This window comes from Anolis carolinensis, chromosome 2 (assembly GCF_035594765.1).
Source record: "Anolis carolinensis isolate JA03-04 chromosome 2, rAnoCar3.1.pri, whole genome shotgun sequence".
Lineage (NCBI taxonomy): Eukaryota > Metazoa > Chordata > Lepidosauria > Squamata > Dactyloidae > Anolis > Anolis carolinensis.
The window spans coordinates 31,295,295-31,314,963 of NC_085842.1; the positions used below are offsets into that span (position 1 = coordinate 31,295,295).

Below are 19,669 nucleotides of genomic sequence, written 5' to 3' on the forward strand. Positions count from 1 at the left end.
CAGCAAGGTGGTAACACATCCTGGGCAACGTCTCTGTAGACGGCCAATTGTCTCACACCAGAAGCGACTTGCAGTATGTTCTCAAGTTGCTTCTGACATGATTGAAACACCCCAAAGTACAGATCCCATGATCCCATAGTATTGAGCCGTAGCAATTAAAGTGGTATCAAAGTGCATTAATTCTACAGTGTAAATGCACCTCTTGACTACAAAAAAAGTGTTGAATCCACTCCAATTTTATAGCAATGGGAGATGTAGGGAAACACCACCTTCTCACCTTGTAATCCTGGGCTGCCTCTTCTATGGGAAGCACCAAGTGAGTCTTGTGATGCCTGGATTTATCACAAACCAGGCAGATGAGGCTGAGATCCTCCTGGCAGAAAACCTTCAGAGGCTCTTGGTGTTTCTTGCATAGATATCCTCCTCCTCCTCCTGAAGGCACCCGAAGACTCACATCACTGTTATTAAAGTGGTTATCATTCCCTCCTGACCTCTCTGGATCCTGAATGCTGGAGCCCTTCTGCCCAGGACCTCTTTCTGCCCCACTCTGGAGATCAGACGAAGTTTCCTCTCCTTCTCCCATTTTGTGTGTGTTATAAATTAAGCAGGAAGGAGGAGGAACCACCAAGCCATCTAGGAAGCCACTCCTCCGAAAAAGTTAAGATTCACTTTCCTGCAATCCACGTGGGGAGAGAAAAACAAATACGTAAGACCTTTCCGTTTTCCAGTTGTTTGATTGGCTAATGCAACAATCAATAAGTGGCTGCCAGGAAGGCTTGCCAACTTTTATTTAAAAGTGATGTTATGCTTTGTAGGCACTCCTTGCACCAGATCCTAGCTGATCTAGGGAGCTAAGCAGGGTCAGCTTTGGTTAGTACTTGGGTGGGAAAACAGGTGCTGTCTCAACAATATTACAGAGGAAGGAATTGGAAAGACTACCTGAGTATTGGGTTGCTGCGAGTTTTCTGGGCTGCAAGCCATATTCCAGAAGCATTCTCTCCTGACGTTTCACCCACATCTGTGGCAGGTATCCTCAGAAGTTGTGAGGTCTGTTGGAAACTAGGCAAGTGGGGTTTATATATCTGTGGACTGTCCAGAGAGGGAGGGAAGAACTCTTGTCCAAAATGTGTTGTCAAAGGCTTTCATGGCTGGGATCACAGGGTTGTTGTATGTTTTCCGGGCTGTATGGCCATGTTCTAGAAGTATTCTCTCCTGACGTTTCGCCCACATCTATGGCAGGCATCCTCAGAGGTTGTGAGGTATGGAGAAACTAAGCAAGGAAGGTTTATATATTTCTGTGGAAAGTCCAGGGTGAGAGAAGAACTCTGAAAACAGAGGAGTTCCAGACATGGGAACCAGGGGCAGCTAATGACTCTGAATAAAGGATGCCCCCAGGCAGGAAGAAGCTAGGAGATGAAGCTATCCAATGCTAATTAAGGTGATTAACTACAACATTCACACTGGCCTCCAACTGACAAAGAGTTCTTCTCTCACCCTGGACTTTCCACAGATATATATAAACAGTCCTTGCTTAGTTTCTCCATACCTCACAACCTCTGAGGATGCCTGCCATAGATGTGGGCAAAATGTCAGGAGAGAATACTTCTAGAACATGGCCATACAGCCCGGAAAACATAAAACAATCTTGTCCAAACCATCAGGAGGGTTGAAATTTGCCCATGCCTGGTTTAGACCCACTAAGTTAACCTCCTCTTTCTTCCTCATTCTCTGACTAGCTGGAATTTTTAGCAGCATCAGCCTTGGGAGGGAGAAAGGTGATAAAGGGCACCCGAAAGAATTTTGGTGTTCATTTGCAACAGCTTGTTTGCAGTAAATAATGCAAACAGAGCTTAACCTGGAAAAATGGGATTCTATTCTAGGTGATCACAAGTAAAGTAAACACATTCTGAGAATCCCCTACTGAGCATGCATGAACAGCAAAATAGAGTGAAAACAATATAGAAAAACCTGCCATACCAGCTTATTCAGGATGTTAAAGAACATATAGATCTATACATTTGGACAACAATACTGTGCCCAATTCTGGGCACTGCAACTTAAGGGAGATATTGACAGCCAAATGAAACAATTGGGTTTAGTAAGCCTTCCATAATGAAAGCGACTAGAGGAGGTGACTAAAACGAACAAGGGTCTGGAGAACAAGCCCTATGAGGAGCATCTTTAAAGAGCTGGGCATGTTTAGCCCGCAGAAGAGAAGGCTGAGAGGAGACATGATAGCCATGTATAAATATGTGAGGGAAAGTCATAGGGAGGAGGAAGCAGGCATGTTTTCTGCTGCCCTGGAGACTAGGACACGGAACAAGTATTTGACTATTGAGTCACATGGAGGGCCTAGAGCAGGCATGGGCAAACTTTGGCCCTCCAGGTGTTTTGGACTTCAACTCACACAATTCCTAACAGCTGGTATTTGAAGTCCAAAACACCTGGAGGGCCAAAGTTTGCTCATGCCTGACCTAGCAATTGCTGGAGATCATATTTTTAATCAAATCCACAGAAGTCAAAATTGCAAACGTGAAGCTTTGCAATGTTTTTGTTTAGTTATGAAAGGCTTACTAAACCTGGTTGTTTCATTTCATATGTGCAAATTGCTAGTTTTGGATAAAAATTTGGCTGGAACATATTGGGCTTATTTTATGGTACAGAAATCCATCTCTATACTTTTCATGTTATTTCTGCCTCTGGCAACAGAGTTTCTGTTACAGGCATATTGCTTATGAACATGTCTACTTTGTCAACAGCCAGAAATGTGCTGGTTCCTCTACAACAGAACCTGTAGGTGCCATTAAGAGAGTCAAGTCCTGGGATGCAATGGTGAGCAGGGATTACAGGACAAGATTAATTTCATGGTTGTTTCAGACATAAGCAATGGACAAAACCAATATTTTTTTCGGCAAACATTACTGAAGATTGGAAAATTCCATACACATGTGATGTACTGTTTATCTCTTCCTTTGGCATTGATTGCTCTTTATGTGTCGATCCAAGCAAGGAGAAGAGTCAACATTGCAAGCTTTAAAAAAAAAAAACTGGCTAAGCTCCTATGCTTAAAGATTAGCCTAAAATGCAGAATGCGTAGGAAAATCTTCGCCCAAAGCGGAAACAAACAGCAGAAGATTTTTGATTTTTTTAAAAAAGCTCATAACTACAGAGAGAATCTTTGCATAGACTGTCAAGAGTTAAGTTAGATGTAACAGCTGTATCTTAAATTCAAAAAATCAAAAAATATCAAAAAATGCAAATAACTTCTGTAAAACAAATGAAATGCTTGCAATCACCGCACAGCTAGAGACATCAACCTTACGTAATGCAAGGGTGTCAAACTAATTTTCATGAAGGGCCACATCAGACTAATGATTGCCTTCAAAGGGACATTGAATCAATGGGCAGAGATCCATGGATACAGAGGGACAAGTACTGTATATACTCGAGTATAAGCCTAGTTTTTCAGCCTTTTTAAGACTGAAAAAGTCCCCCCTCAGCTTATACTCGGGTGAGGGTCCTGGTTGGCTTATATTTGGGTCAGCTTATACTCAAGAATATATGGTACATTTATTATTTTTCTCTATTATTATTGGTATTATTACATTTATTATTTTTCTCTATTATTGTTGCTACTATTACATTTATTTTACTCTATTATTATTATTATTATTATTACATTTATTATTTCACTCTGATCTTATTATATTTATTATTTTACTCTATTTATTACTACATGTATTATTTCCCTGTATTTTTATTATTATTATTACATGCATTATTTTATTCTATTGTTATTAAAAGGATACATAAGCACATTTACATTGAAGAAGATGAGAATAATGATTTAATCAGAGTTGGACAATCTTATCTTAAATTAGAGCTTTATGTAAATATTCAAAAACATTTAACCTACTGATGCCTAAATTAATGTAATTTTATTGATATCTATTTTTATTTCTGAAATTTACCACCCTCGGCTTATACTGGAGTCAACATTTTCCCAGTTTTTTTGTGGTAAAATTCAGTGCCTCGGCTTATATTCGAGTTGGCTTATATTCGAGTATATACGGTATATTTTTTATATAGTGGAGGATGCTCTTTAGTTTTTTGCCCAGTTTGAGTCCCCAAATGTTATTGAACGACAGCTCCCATCACTTCTGTTTATCCACCATGTGGACTGGGGATAATGGGAATTACACCCCAAAAGCATTTGTGGCTCTGAGGTTGGGAAAAGGTTAAAGGGCATCATGTCCACAAGCCTTGTATCTACATTCAAACCTCACTATCCTGAATAAACAGAACAAACCGCAGCCTTCCAGGTGTTATTGCATCACAACTCCCGTCGGCTCTAGTCCTAAGATCTAATGATGTGAAATACAATAGTTGTAATCTAGGATTTGGAGGGCCACATAAAATGACATAGTGGCCTGGATTCGGCCCATGGACCTTGAGTTTGATACATGTGGTGTAATGGTTTCATGTTCAAGTAGGACTATGGGGAACCGAAGTTAAAATTGTCAGAAATATTAAAAAATTAACTACCGTAGATATTTTTAGTTACAAAAATGCGAGTCAAGCACTGAAAGGATTAAATGGATGCAATGACTCAGCAAAAGCTGCAGTTCAATATAAGCAGATGTGCCTGTAGCTTAGTTTGCCTCAGTGTGAGAAGCTCCAGTGTAAAGCTACTGTGTGAAGCTCCTGTGTAAGTTCGGTGTGAGAGGAGGCTCTGTGAGATCGAAGCTGTTGATTTGCATGAGAAAGAAGCCCAGCGTGGAAGCAAAGAACTTTATTTGTGTTGTGGAAAGCTTGTTTTTGTAAATAGTGCAACCATATTAATTTGCTACAAAGTAAAGCCTCCAAAGGAAGAGATAACATTGGTCTGTGTGTTTTATTCTTTTTATCACTTTTGGCTACTTGTGCTGGGTCAAGTTACTCTGCTGTGCATTTATGGGGAGGGTCTTTTTTAATAAGCCCACTTGCCCAACAAAAATCCTTGTTTGGCCATGGAAACTAACTGAATGATGACTTTGTACAAGTCACACTCAGTTTCAGAAGAAGCCAAAGGCAAACTGCTTCTTAGCAAATCTTGCCCAGAACCCTCAAGGTAACAATAATTCAGAAATGACTTGAAGTGTTGACCTATGCTAAACAATCTTCCAATGTCTCATATATGACAATTCTCCAAGGCTACACAACAGTCCTTTTTTGTGTGTATGTTATTTAGCCTCATGGAAATTACCCAATATATTGAGGATAAAGTCTCACTGGTAAAGTCTTAGCTCTGTTCCTGGCCAGACCCAGAGCCATGGAAAGAGTCGCTCTTGACTGAAAGCAGCAGGAGAGAAAACGTAGATCAAAGTTGATGAATCGGCCTCGAAAAATGCCACCCGGTCCTCTTCATAGTCCAGAAAAATCCTAACTCTTCTGAGGCTGCTGAATGAGGACAGGATGGTCACAGGACAGGTAAGAGCCTCGAGGTGGTCCCCACACTGTTGCAAAGCCCAGATCTGCTCTTCGGGACTAGGGACAATCTCCCCTTTCCTCTTCACAGACTCTTTGGCAAAACCCACAGCCCAGTACCTCCCATTTCCCACTTCCACCTCCCAGTAATGTCTTCCTGCTGCGAGTCCCTCACAGCCCAGAATGCAGGGGTAAGGGTCAAATCTTTCTGGGTTGTCAGGAAGGTCCTGCCAGATGTCTCCCAGTTTCACGCTCTTCTGATCGGCTGACAGGACGAGGAAGGGGTTTGCAGTATCTGGGTCCAGAGTCACTTTCACTTGGCGGGTAGAGAGAGTTCAAAAGAAAGTTACTTACAGACAGAACAGAAGATTTTGACCATGTCAGCTATATTATCAGTCATTTCAAACAGCAAATACTGAAGTATGAATAGCAGTGAAATGCTAGAGATCAGAACTGAGTGTAATACACTTCCCAATTGCATTAAACTACACTAGTGTTACTCAAAGTAATGGTCAGTGAATTGGCGCGGATCTGCAAGCTATCAATTTCTGGTCTGTGATGAGTTTCCAAGTACAGTAGAGTCTCACTTATCCAAACCTCGCTTATCCAAGCCTCTGGATTATCCAAGCCATTTTTGTAGTCAATGTTTTCAATATATCGTGATATTTTGGTGCTAAATTTGTAAATACAGTAATTACAACATAACATTAGTGCGTATTTAACTACTTTTTCTGTCAAATTTGTTGTATAACATGATGTTTTGGTGCTTAATTTGTAAAATCATAACCTAATTTGATGTTTAATAGGCTTTTCCTTAATCCCTCCTTATTATCCAAGATATTCGCTTATCCAAGCTTCTGCCGGCCCGTTTAGCTTGGATAAGTGAGACTCTACTGTAACTATGGCTAGAATCACTGTGTTTCCGTGAGTTTTCCGGGCTATGTGGCCATGTTCCAGAAGCATTCTCTCCTGACATTTCACCCATATCTATGGCAGGCATCCTCAGAAGTTGTGAGGTCTGTTGGAAACTAGACAAGTGGGGTTTATATATCTATGGAAAGTCCAGGGTGGGAAAAAGAACTTTTGTCTGCCTGAGGCTACTGTGAATGTTGCAATTGGCCACCTTGATTAGTAATAAAAAGCCTCGCAGCTTCAAAGCCTGGCTGTTTCCTTCTGGGGGGGATTCTTTGTTGGGAGGTGTTAGCTGGCCCTGATTATTTCTTGTCTGGAATTCCACTTTTTTTTAATGTTGTTCTGTATTTACTGTCCTCACAACTTCAATACCTCCGAGGATGCCTGCCATAGATGTGAGCGAAACGTCAGGAGAGAATGCTTCTGGAACATGGCCCTATAGCCCAGAAAACTCACAGCAACCTAACTACCAAATACTGAATGAAGGGAATTTGGTACAATTATGTGGACCAGTCCTGACTATGCTCAGGGAACTTTTGGCAATCTGCCATGTCTGGTAACTTAAGAAATACTGAGATAGAGCAACTAGCATGTTCTTGATCTCCATGGTTTTTTTTTTAAATTTCCAAGCAGAGTTCCAGATGTTACTTGGTTTGAAAAGTTGTTTGCCAGACTGGCTGAAGGGTTCTGAGAGCTGTAGTCAAAGAAACATAACCTTTCCTATGAATAAGGATGTGGGACCCTAACCACACTCAGACCAGCACAGGTGAGTCAGGTTGTATCCTCGCCGCAGAATTACAGAAGCTTGACACCACATTGACTGCCGTGGCTCAATGGTATGGAATTCTGAGATTTTTTAGTTTTGTGAGATATTTGTCCTTCTTTGTCAGGCCCCTTCCACACTGCCCCTATATCCCAGGATCTGATCCCAGATTATCTTTTTATCCCAGATTATCTGGAAGTGGAGACTCATATAATCCAGTTTAAAGCAGGCAATCTGGTATCAGATCCTGCGATATAGCGCAGTGTAGAAGGGGCCTCAGAGAACTCTGGAGGCACAACCAATTACACGGGATGGAGCTATGGTAGTTAAAGTAAGTGGCGTCAAACTGCTATAATTCTGCAATGTAGCCTCAGTCACCTTCTACACTGACATATAATTTAGATTATCAAAGGAGATGATCCACATTATCTGCTTTGAACTGGATTATATGAGTCTACACTGCCATAGAATCTGTTTCAAAACAGATAATCTGGATTTTATATGGCAGTGTTGAAGGGGCCTCAGTCTGATTGAGGGAGACTGAGGCCCCTTCTACATTGCCATATAAAATCCAGATTATCTGCTTTGAAATTGATTATATGGCAGTGCAGACTCATATAATCCAGTGCAAAGCAGATTAAAGTTTTCTTTTCTTCTATTGTTCATTTTGTTAAATATCCCCCTTGCAACACACACACACAAAGGCTAGGAAAAAGTCTCCAAACCAATGGAGAGGGATGACTGATCAGATACACATTTGATATTCCATGTTTTAAGGATACATGGAGGATCCTGAAGGATAAAGAATGTGGTATCCGATTGCCACTGCTGAAATAAGAAACAACCACCTGTCCATTCAGCTCCTATATGTTGCATTGAGATGACACATTTTGTTCTTCACTTTGGCTCCTTCTACACTGCCATAGAATCTGAATTATCAAAGCAGATAATCCACATGATCTGCTTTGAACTGGATTGTATGAGTCTACACTGCCATATAATCCAATTCAAAGTAGATTATCTGGATTTTATATGGCAGGGGTTCCAAGGAAGCAAAATGCCATAAGGAGGCCTTAACCCAGAATACATTTTAACCAAATGGCCTTCCCATGCCAAATAATTGCCAGAACATATTACTAACCTTTTCTGCCCCTTTTTTTCACTTCAGTATATGGCAGCTTGAACAACTGCGTCCTGCCTTTTGGGATTTTCAGCTTTTCTTTCAGTAAAGATGTGCTTTCTAACTCAGTGGAGAGAAGACCTAGGGAAAAGAAATAAAGTAAGAGAACAGCCCCAGTCAGTGGCGTGAATTATAAATTCAAAGCACTTTCTCCGTCAATGTGTCTGTGTTGCATTCTAGCCTGAAGTCACCTTTGCACCCTGCAACACACAAGAGTCCAATAGTATTAATTGAACAGTTTATTGAAGAAAGCAGTTATAAAAGGGTAAAAGGCAATGTCTAAAAAGCAACAGAAAAAAGCTTTCAAAACGTCTAAATTCTGTCCAAAAGTGACAAGGTACATGGAAAAACCAGGAATCAAAACATAGGCATAAATCCATAAACAGGAACACAGGAACTTCATCCAAAACATTAAATCCATGAAACATGAGCACAAGACTTTTCCAGAGATCAAAGATATAGACTTGAACATGGTACAGGAACAGGACCTAATGTATACACGGTAAATGCAGCATTGCCTGCTCTAACCCTTTCAATAAACAACACTTTAATTTAAGGTCCACAGGCCATGAAGTCATGCCTTTGACTTCTATCCTGTTTCAAGGATTTCTCACGAAGTCTCCGTGACCTCCATAATCTGACTCCCTTCTCCCAAAGATCGAGTTTCACACTCCTACTGACCACAGGTGTTTCCCAGGGAAAGATATTTCCTTTCCAGTTCCTTATCTTCCATTGCCAAGGAACGACCAGGGGAAAGATCATCCTTATCTTTCATTGCCAAGGAACAGAGATTGGAAACCCAAACCCGCTCTCTATCTCCATCTCCTACCGGCTCTGAAGCCGTTTCTTCTAGACCAGACACAGATCCATGATTCAAAATCCCCTCATTTCCCACACCTGAAAGCCCATCATTTTTCTCAACCTCTGACTGAACAATCCCCTCATCGTCAGCCTCTGGCTGAACCACAACACTCTATCTGCTGAAAAGTTGCAATAGGATTACAGTATTATAGAGCCCTACCTTTCCACTGATTTTATTCTCCCCATGTCACTCCTTACAGCTCATCCTATTAACATCTGGTTGAAGGTTACAATGTTCTTTCTGCACTGCATATACTCTGAAATCTGAGAGTTTATTCCAATATGTAAAATGTAACGAAAAGCATCATATCCCATTTGATCACAGAAGCTAACCATGGTCAGCCCTGGTAAGTGCTTACATGAGAGACAGGCAATAAATGCTATATTTTAGAGGAAGGAGCTGGCAAACCTATCTCTGAGAAATCCTTGCCTAAGAAAACCCTATGGAATTAGGTTGCTGTGAGTTTTCTGGGCTGTATGACCATGTTCCAGAAGCATTCTCTCCTGACATTTTGCCCACATCTATGGCAGCATTGCCAGAGGTTGTGAGGTCTCTTGTAAACTAGGCAAGTGGAGTTTATATATCTGTGGAATGTCCACGGTGGGAGAAAGACCTGTCTGTTTGACACAAGTGTGACTGTTGCAATTGGCCAGCTTGATTAGCGTTGAATGGCCTTTCAGCTTCAAGGCCTGGTTGCTTACTGCCTGGGGGTGTTTCCAGTTGTTAGCTGGATAGATAAATTCATAAAAACTTCAACCATCACCCAAGTAAAAAATGAAGCACAATCAAAGCCCTGGCAGACTGTGCAAAAAGAATCTGCGAAGCCCATCTCCTCCAAGGTGAACTAAACCACCTAAACTGGGCTTTACATGCCAATGGATCAGACATCAGAAGAGCTGAAAGACCAAGAACAAGCCACGAGAGTAAAGACAAAGATCCACCCAGAGGAAAAGTGTTCTTACCATACATCAAGGGAAACACTGACTGCATAGGGAAGCTGATGAACCTACAAACTATCTACAGACCCACTAAGAAAATCCAACAAATGCTACATTCAGCAAAGGACAAGAGGGATCCTCTCACCTCTGTAGGAGTGTATTGTATCCCATGCAGCTGTGGACAAGTCTACATAGGGATCACCAAATGCTGCAGCATTGCCCAAACACTAAACAAGGAACATGAAAGACACTACAGACTAACTCAACCAGAGAAGTCAGCCATAGCAGAACACTTGATGAACCAGCCTGGACACAGTATATAGTTTGAGAACACAGAAATGCTGGACCACTCTAATAACTATCATGTCGGACTACACAGAGAAGCCACTGAAATCCACAAGCATGTGGGCAATTTCAACAGAAAGGAGGAAACCACGAAAATGAACAAAATCTGGCTACCAGTATTTTAAAAACTCTAAAATCAGAACAGTAAATAAAGAACAACACTCAGAAAACAGGGAAATTTCAGACAAGAAACAATCAAGAAGCAGTCTTGGGGCAAGAACATCCAAAGCATCTTTTTATTTATTCCTAGAAGTCAGCAGAAGTGGAAAGACCCTTGCATTTGAGAAATGGAGAACCTCTAGTAAGTAAGGAGTCCAGGCTATAGCGAGAAAAATAATTTTCTTGATCAGTAAGAGGTACTACTGGAAATTGATATCTCTCAAAATCCCATAACCCCCCCCCCATGTTATCTCCTTAATACCTTTGAAGTCTTTGAGCATCTTTTTTAAATGCGTGCTTTGTTCAGAAAAGGTTTTCAATCTCATTTCCAGAGCAGGAGAACGTTCCACCGAATGCTCGGGTCTCTGCTTATCACGTCTGGAAGAGAGAGGAGGAATAAAAATCTTTTCCACCAACAGTTTGGGGATTCTTAAATAAGGATCCAGTGATTTTGTAAGTGTAATGTGGCATAGTCTTTTGGTAGTTCCTTATGTCTATGCATATGTTAATTCATTTTTGATTATCATCAGCAAGTGGGGACTCTATAGCATAGTAAATATGGTGAAAAAGCAGAACAAGGGATTGAAGGCTATTCTCTTTTTGGATCATCCCACCCTGTTGTGATTATACCCATTCCTTGAAATGTGTAGCCTCCGAGTATGGTGGAGTCTCCTTCTTTGGAAGTGTTCAACAGAGGCTGAATGGCCATCTGTCAGGAATGCTTTGATTGTACATTCCTGCCTGGCAGAATGGGGTTGGACTGGATATCCCTTGTTGGTATCCATGCATTTCTAGCTTTTTACTATGTTGTTGTTGTTGTTGCTGACGATGATAAAACAACAATAATAGAATCAGAAACTTGGAAGAGACCCCAGGGGCCATTGCTTGTACTGTATTCTGCAATTAGATCAGGCATGGGCAAACTTTGGCCCTCGAAGTGTTTTGGACTTCAACTCCCACAATTCCTAACAGCCGGTAGGCTGTTAGGAATTGTGGGAGTTGAAGTCCAAAACACCTCGAGGGCCAAAGTTTGCCCATGCCTGAATTAGATCCTCAGATAAAGGCTGGAACAGAGGTATTTTTAAAGATAAATAAATGTAAGACGAAAATCTTTTAGGAAGAGTAATGTCTCTCGCATCAGTGGGAACATGAAGATGAAAAAGGTGTTCAACTTAGTCTTTTGCTGCGCAAGCCATTCAAGGACAAAAGGAAATGGAGGGCTCACATACCTGCTGTTGATGTTGTTAAGATCCTATAGATAGAAGAGAGAATGGGAAATGAGAATGACAATAATTCAAAAATATTAACTTTTTAAGATTAAGCTTTGAGCTTTACTCCCTAATACAGGTTGAGGATCCAAAATGTTTGGGACCAGTAATATTTTGAATTTTGAGGGTTTTTTGGGTTTTGTAATACCTATATTTGCAATATGTACATAATGAGATATCTTGGAGATGGGACCCAGATTGAAACACAACACACAATTTATAGACATATCCGGGCTTTAGCACCGGAAGTTAATTTATTTACAGTATTTATTTACAGTATTTATATTCCGCCCTTCTCACCCCGAAGGGGACTCAGGGCGGATCACATTATACACATACAGGGCAAACATTCAATGCCCATAAACACATCGAACCGAGACAGAGACAGACAGACAGACGCAGAGGCAATTTAACTTTCTCCTGAGGGGATGTTCGATTCTGGCCACAGGGGGGAGCAGCTGCTTCATCATCCACTCTGATGGCACTTCCTCACTTCCTCATTCCAACATTGTAAATTAGTTAAACTTGCCTCCCCACTTTTATAAGTGGTACCTTATTTCCTACTTGATAGATGCAACTATCCTTTGGGTTGCTAGGTCAGCAACGAGCAGGGGCTATATTTTATTTTTTAATTAACGGGTGCTCACCCCCACCACGGGCTGGCCTCAAACTCATGACCTCATGGTCAGAGTGATTGATTGCAGCAGCTGCTCACCAGCCTGCGCCACAGCCCAGCCCCAATCACCAAGCTGCAATAAATCTTGCCAACCAGAAGGCTGAGAGTTCGAAGCTCAGGTCAGGGCAAGCTCCTGACCTTTAGCCCAGTTTCTGCCTACCTAGCAGTTCGAAAACAAATATGAGTAGATAAATAGGAACTGCATTAAAGCGGGAAGGTATTTAGGCTCGGCGTTTGATCAGAAAAAAGGAGGAAATTTATGAACAAAGGAAGCTCTTTGGCAGAGAGATGGCTGGAACCGAGCACAGCCTCCAAAGATCCTAAAAGATGGGAAAGCCTATATATCCTTATATCTGTTGTCTGTCTTGTCCTTGTTATAATTGGCATTGAATATTTGCCGTATATGTGTTCTGTGATCCACCCTGAGTCCCCTTTGGGGTGAGAAGGGTGGAATATAATTACTGTAAATAAATAAATATATAAATATTCTGAAGATAATTTTATAAACTACTTGTAATTGTTTTGTGCATGAAACAAAAGTTTGTGTACAATCGGAAAACAAGGGTGTTACTATCTCAGCAACTCATACAGACAACCTTCTCTTCTGCAGACTAAACATATTTTAAAAAGAATATTTTCCCCATGCTCTGGTTTAGCTGTGATAGCCCTTATGCCCCAGAGGAAATGACTTGTGTTCTCACCTGGAGAAATTCCTCCACTGGCTGCCTGTTCTTCTCTTCCATCTCATATATGAGGCCACTAAGGCTGGAAATCTCCTCCGAGAGCCTGGAAATGATGGTATTCCTTTCCATTTTCACATCCTTCTCTAGCTGCTCTAGCCGGGCCAGTAAGAGGTCTTCTTGGTCCTCTAGAAACTGGTGGAGCTGCTCAAATTCATACATTATCTTCTTTCCTTCACATTCTAATCTTTTCTGTAATGAGCAGATTAAGAAGAGGGGATTACACAGGACGACAGAGACCAAAAACCCTTTTGAGGAGACTTCAGATACATTAACATATACAAGGTTATGAAAAGGGAGCATGGAGCAATAACATCACAACTGCCATTCTGTTTTACTTCAATGGTGCAAAGCCTAGCTGAAGTGGTGGAATGTACTATAGCTGTGGATGCACCCTGTTGCTGAATGGTAGCACTGAGTGAATACCAACTTTATACGAGGGTTGAATGAAAAGTAATGCCTTCACCTTCGTAACTCCTCAACAGATGGCAGTATTGGTATGTGGCAGGTACTGGCTTGTTCAGTAGACTCTCCTCTACAGTTCCATTTGGCAGGAAGCCTTAGCATTGAATGGTTGTGTTGTTAAAGTATGAAGAATGGAACCCTGCACAGACAGTCGGTCAATACAACTTAAGCAATGTGCAGTCATTGAATTCTTGACAGCAGAAGGTGTCGCCCCAAAGGAAAAAGGCATCACCTTCATTCTCGTAATGCGAGAAGAGTTCCTGGCAAATTTCAAGTCTATGTGCTTTCATTTCAGGCATCAGCATCTTGGGGACCCATCGTGCACAGATCTTCCGATAGCCAAGCAAAGAATTAATGTAACCACACGTTCTTGTGAAATGCCGATTATGCTTGAAATTTCTAAGTGATACGACATCATCCTAAATCAATCTGTCAACCTTTTGCTTGTGAAACTCGGTGGTTGCTGTCACAGGACGTCCAATTCTTTGTTTGTCACGCAAGTCAGATGTTCCCACCTCAACATCTTTAAACTTACTCGCTCAATGACGCACAGTACTCACATCAACACAATCACCATAAACAGCTTGCATTTTCTGATGAATCTCCTTTGGGGTGACACCTTCTGCTGCCAATAATTCAATAACTGCACATTGCTTAAGTTGCATTGACCCACCCGTTTGTGCAGGGTTCCATACTTCGCACTTTAACAACACAACCGTTCAATGCTAAGGCTTCCCGCCAAACGGAACTATAGAGGAGAGTGGACCCAAAATGTCTCCGGAGAAAGAAGAACACGAGCAAGAGAATCTTCTTCCTCTTGGAGAGACACCAGCAAACTAAACAAATTTTCAGCAAAGCACAGAGGAACACATCTAAAGCTCAGTGGCAGCAATACTTCTTATCACGCCCACTTTGCATGACATTTACAGTGACCTGCAAAGAAAATAACCTTCCCAATGTCTGACTGCCACCCAAGGGGTCACGCCCATATGTGCTATCACAGAAAGCTAAACAAGAGCAGAATCTCTGGGTGCACCTGCACTGCAGAAATAATGCAGTTTGATGTCTGTTTCACCCAAATGGCTCAGTGTTATGGAATTAGGATTTGTAAAGTGAAGCAACAGCACTCTCTGGCAAAGAAGACTAAAGACCTTGTGAAAACGACAATCCCTATGATTTTACAGTATTGTGCCATGGCACAAAAGTAGCATCCAACTAAACTAATTCTACAGTGTAGATCAGGCCTGGGCAAACTTTGGCTTTCCAGATGTTTTATACTTCAACCTACAATTCCTAACTGCCTACTGGCTGTTAGGAATTGTGGGAGTTGAAGTCCAAAACACCCGGAGAGCCTAAGTTTGCCCAGGCCTGGTGTAGATGGGCCCTCTGTTTCTTTAAAGTCATTGGCGATACCCAACCAATAAAGCATTACCGACCCTATCATTGGGTATTTGGGGGCTGGGAGTACGGTGGGGGTGACTGCTCATTGATTTTCTGCCTGCAAAGAAATAATAGGCTTAAAAACCCATTAGATTTGGTTAAACATGAAAAAGTATTAATTAAAAATTGCAGACTTACTAATGATTTCCAGCTTCTTTTCTCTTCGGCTACTTTCAACGCGATTAATTTGTCTCTCTTTTGCTTCCAACTTTTCAACTCCTTTTGAAATTCTTCCTTTTAACAGAGAAATGATCGAACTGTAGTTTAGCACATTTGTATGAAGAGGTAGGAGAAAAATAATTGTACTGGAGCAGTGATTCTCAACCTGGGGTCCCCAGATATTTTTAGCCTTCAACTCCCAGAAATCCTAACATCTGGTAAACTGGCTAGGATTTCTGAGAGTTGTAGGCCAAAAACATCTGGGGACCCCAGGTTGAGAACCACTATACAGTGTTCCTTCACTACTTCGTGGTTCGCTTTTCGCGGATGAGCTGTTTCGTGGTTTTTCAATAAACACTAAAAGAATATAATAAACCGTAAAAAATATGATTTTCCTTCCTTCCTCTCTCTTTCTCCTTCCTTCCTAAGGAAGGAAGGAGAAGCCGAAGGGAGAGAAAAGAAGGCTGAAGCAGCTTCGTTTTCACCTCACAAGGCGGCGGCACCAGCGGGAGTATGCATGCATGTGCTTGTAAACAACACAAATATAGCATCCCTACTTCGCGGATTTTCACTTTTGCGGGTGGTTCTGGAACGTAACCCCCGCAATAAGTGAGGGAACATGGTACTGGAGGTTCTTCAAATGCTAAGAGAAATATGCTGTTCTGGAATCTCAACCCTATGGTCAGTTTCACAACCCTATGGTCAGTTTCCAGGGTATAGAGCTGTGCTGCAGAATCTAGAGTAGGCATGGGCAAACTTCAGCCCTCCAGGTGTTTTGAACTTCAACTCCCACAATTCCTAACAGCCTCAGGTCCCCTTTTTTTCCCCATCCAGGTGACATGGAGCTCTGACTAAGCTATGCAAAATTGGTCCATCAGTGTGTAGTAGTGTATGTTTCTGCCTTCAAACTGCCTGTCACCCATGAATTCTATAGGATTTTCTGAGACAAGAGATACTCAGAAGTGATTTTGTCAGTCCTTTACTCTGAAACATAGTTTACAGTATAAGCTGAAGTCAACATGACACGGTTAACAAACACCCCACTAATACATTCAATATCGCCAAAGAAGTTACCTTGTACTCTTGAGCAGCCTCTTCTATAGGGATCGTGGTGTGATGCCGGTGCTCTTTGGTAAGTTGGCACACTAGGCAGATGGGGACTTTGTCCTCTTTGCAGAAGATCTTCAGGAGCTCCAGGTGGCTCTCACAAACCCCCCTGCCCTCTTCTTGCCCATCCAGATTCAAGCATTTGATTATTTCTACCATTTTTGCCAGGTGCTGGTTTTCGGTGGGGCTCCTTCGCAGGCTGCTTTCCCCACAAAAAGGGCAGCAGACATTGTCCCCCAGTTCCCCCCAGCACTGGGCCAGGCAGGCTTGGCAGAAATTGTGCCCACAATGTATAGCCACCGGGTCTTTGAAATACTGCAAGCAGAGGGAGCATGAGGCTTCTTTGCTCAGCTGTTCTATAAGGAGGCTTGTGTCCATTTTTCCTTCTTCTGAGGAAGTTGAAACCGACTTTCGCTTTCCTCTTTCCAGCTGGACTTGTTTGACTCATTCCTTTGCACTCCTCCCTCATCCCTCCCATTGGCAGCAAGCCTTGTTTTGGAGACAACAGATTCCTGCCAGCTGTAAGGAGGAAGTTGGCCTGAATTTAAATACAACTTCTCTTATAGTGTAAATTAAATCCAGCACTTGAACTTAAATAAACAGCTGATTACTTTAACTGTCCTGGATCAATGCTATGGAGTTCTGAAAGTTGTAGTTTTAGGTCTTTAGTCTGCCTAAGAGTTTACCAAACGACAACTCCTATGATTCTATAACACTGAGCCATTGCCGTTAAAGTGGTCTCAAACTGCATTAATTACAGGAGACATGCACCCAAGATCTGCTTATATTCAGAAATGAATGAGAGAATCTGACATAGGTCAGACCATTTAAAGGAATGTTGGGTTGCTGTAAATTTTCTGGGCTGTATGGCCATATTCCAGAAGCATTCTCTCCTGGACGTTTCACCTACATCTAGGTTGGAGACCCCATTGGTGCAGTGGGTTAAGCCCTTGTGACAGCAGGATTGATGACTTGAAGGTTGTGTTGCTGACCTGAATGTTGCCGGTTCAAATCCAACCCGGAGAGAGCGCGGATGAGCTCCCTCTATCAGCTCCAGCTCCATGCGGAGACATGAGAGAAGCCTCCCACAATAAAGGGAAAAACCTCAAACATCCGGGCGTCCCCTGGGCAACGTCCTTGTAGACGGCCAATTCTCTCACATCAGAAGCAACTTGCAGTTCTTCAAGTCGCTCCTGACACACACACACACACACAACCCCCCCCCCCAATCTATGGCAGACATCCTCAAATATATGTGATGTATATTGGAAACGGCGCTCCATGCAGTCATGCCGGCCACATGACCTTGGAGGTATCTATGGACAACGCCGGCTCTTCGGCTTAGAAATTGAGATGAGCACTAACCCCCAGAGTCAGACATGACTGGACTTAACGTCAAGGGAAAACTTTACCTATATTGGAAACTAAGCAAGGGAGGTTTATATATCCGTGGAATGTCCAGGGAGGGAGAAAGAACTCTTGCCTGTTGGAAGCAAGTGTGAATGTTGCAATTGACCACCTTGATTAGCACTGAATGGCCTTGCAGCTTCAAAGCCTGGCTGCTTCCTGCCTAGGGGAATCTTTTGTTGGGAGGTGATTAGCTGCTCTGATTGTTTCCTGTCTGGAATTCCCATGTTTTTCAGAGTGTTGTTCTTTATTAACTGTCTTGATTTTAGAGGTTTTTAAAAAATACTGGTAGCCAGATTTTGTGCATTTTCATGATTTTGTCCTTTGACATTGTTGAAATTTTCCACATGCTTGTGGACATAATAAGACTACACAGAGAAGTCATTGAAATCCACAAGAAAGGAGGGAGAGAGAAAAGGAAGGAAGCAGGAAAGAGAGGAAGGAGGGACCAAGGAAGGGAAGGGAAGGGAAGGGAGGAGGAGACGACAGAGAGGAGGGAGGGAGGGAGGGAGGGAGGAAGGAAAAAGGAGAAGGGAGGGAAGAGAGGGGGAAGGAAACAGTAAAGAAAGGAGAGAGGGAAGGAAGGAAGGAAGCAGGAAAGAGAGGAAGAAGGGACCAAGGAAGGGAAGGGAGGAGACGACAGAGAGGAGGGAGAAAGGAAGGAAGGAAGGAAGGAAGGAAGGAAGGAAGGAAGGAAGGAAGGAAGGAAGGAAGAGAAGAGAAGAGAGGGAAGGAAGGAGGGGGAAGGGAAAGAAAGAGGGAAGGAAACAGAAAAGAGAGGAGGGAGGGAAGGGAAGGAGAGGGAAGGGAGGAGAGGAGACGATAGAGAGGGAGGGAGGGAAGGAGGGAGGAAAAAAGGAGAAGGGAGGGAAGAGAGAGGGAAGGAAACAGTAAAGAAAGAAGGGAGAGAAAGAAGGAAGGAAGCAGGAAAGAAAGGAGGGAGGGACCAAGGAAGGGAAGAGAAGGGAGGAGGAGACGACAGAGAGGAGGGAGAAAGGAAGGAAGAAAGAGAAGAGAAGGAAGGAGGGGGAAGGAAAAGAGAGAGGGAAGGGAGGAAGGAAGCAGGAAAGAGGAGGGAGGGACCAAGGAAGGGAGGGGACGACAGAGAGGAGGGAGGGAGGGAGGGAGGGAGGAAGGAAGGAAGAAGGAGAAGAGAGGGAAGGAAGGAGAGAGAGAAGGAAACAGGAAAGAGAGGCGGGAGGGGAGGGAGGAGGAGACGAGAGAGAGAGAGAGAGAGAGAGAGAGAGAGAGAGAGGAGGGAGGAAGGAAGGAAAAAGGAGAAGGGAGGGAAGAGAGGGAAGGAAACAGTAAGGAAAGGAGGGAGAGAGGGAAGGAAGGAAGCAGGAAAGAGAGGAGGGAGGGAGAAGGGAAGGGAGGAGACGACAGAGGGGAGGGAGAAAGGAAGGCAGGAAGAAAGAAGGAGAAGAGAGGGAAGGGAAGAGGGGGAAGGGAAAGAACGAGGGAAGGAAGGAAATAGGAAAGAGAAGAGGGAAGGGGAAGGGAAGGGGGAGGAGACGACAGAGAGGAGGGAGGGAGGGAGGAAGGAAAAAGGATAAGGGAGGGAAGAGAGAGGGAAGGAAACAGTAAAGAGAGGAGGGAGAGAGGGAAGGAAGGAGGGACTAAGGAAGGGAAGGGAGGAGACGACAGAGAGGAGGGAGGGAGGAAGAAGGAGAAGAGAGGGAAGGAAGGAGGGGAAGGGAAAGAAAGAGGGAAGGAAACAGGAAAGAGAGGAGGGAGAGAGGGAAGGAAGGAAGCAGGAAAGAGGAGGGAGGGACTAAGGAA

The 19,669-nt window shown here is 42.8% G+C and overlaps 1 protein-coding gene across 1 annotated transcript in view; it reads right to left on the reverse strand.

The window, feature by feature from the left end:
* LOC100566415 (zinc finger protein RFP) overlaps positions 1-18,267 on the reverse strand; it is a 28,900-nt gene extending 10,633 nt beyond the window's left edge. The window contains exons 1-7 of the mRNA XM_062969340.1: positions 16,448-18,267; positions 15,353-15,448; positions 13,271-13,501; positions 11,855-11,877; positions 10,888-11,003; positions 8,283-8,402; positions 5,271-5,782 (exon numbers count right to left, since the gene is read on the reverse strand). Coding sequence (XP_062825410.1) covers positions 5,271-5,782; positions 8,283-8,402; positions 10,888-11,003; positions 11,855-11,877; positions 13,271-13,501; positions 15,353-15,448; positions 16,448-16,858 — 1,509 coding nt within the window. The 5' untranslated portion in view covers positions 16,859-18,267. The remainder of the gene's footprint in view (positions 1-5,270; positions 5,783-8,282; positions 8,403-10,887; positions 11,004-11,854; positions 11,878-13,270; positions 13,502-15,352; positions 15,449-16,447) is intronic.
* Between the last annotated feature and the right edge of the window lie 1,402 nt (positions 18,268-19,669).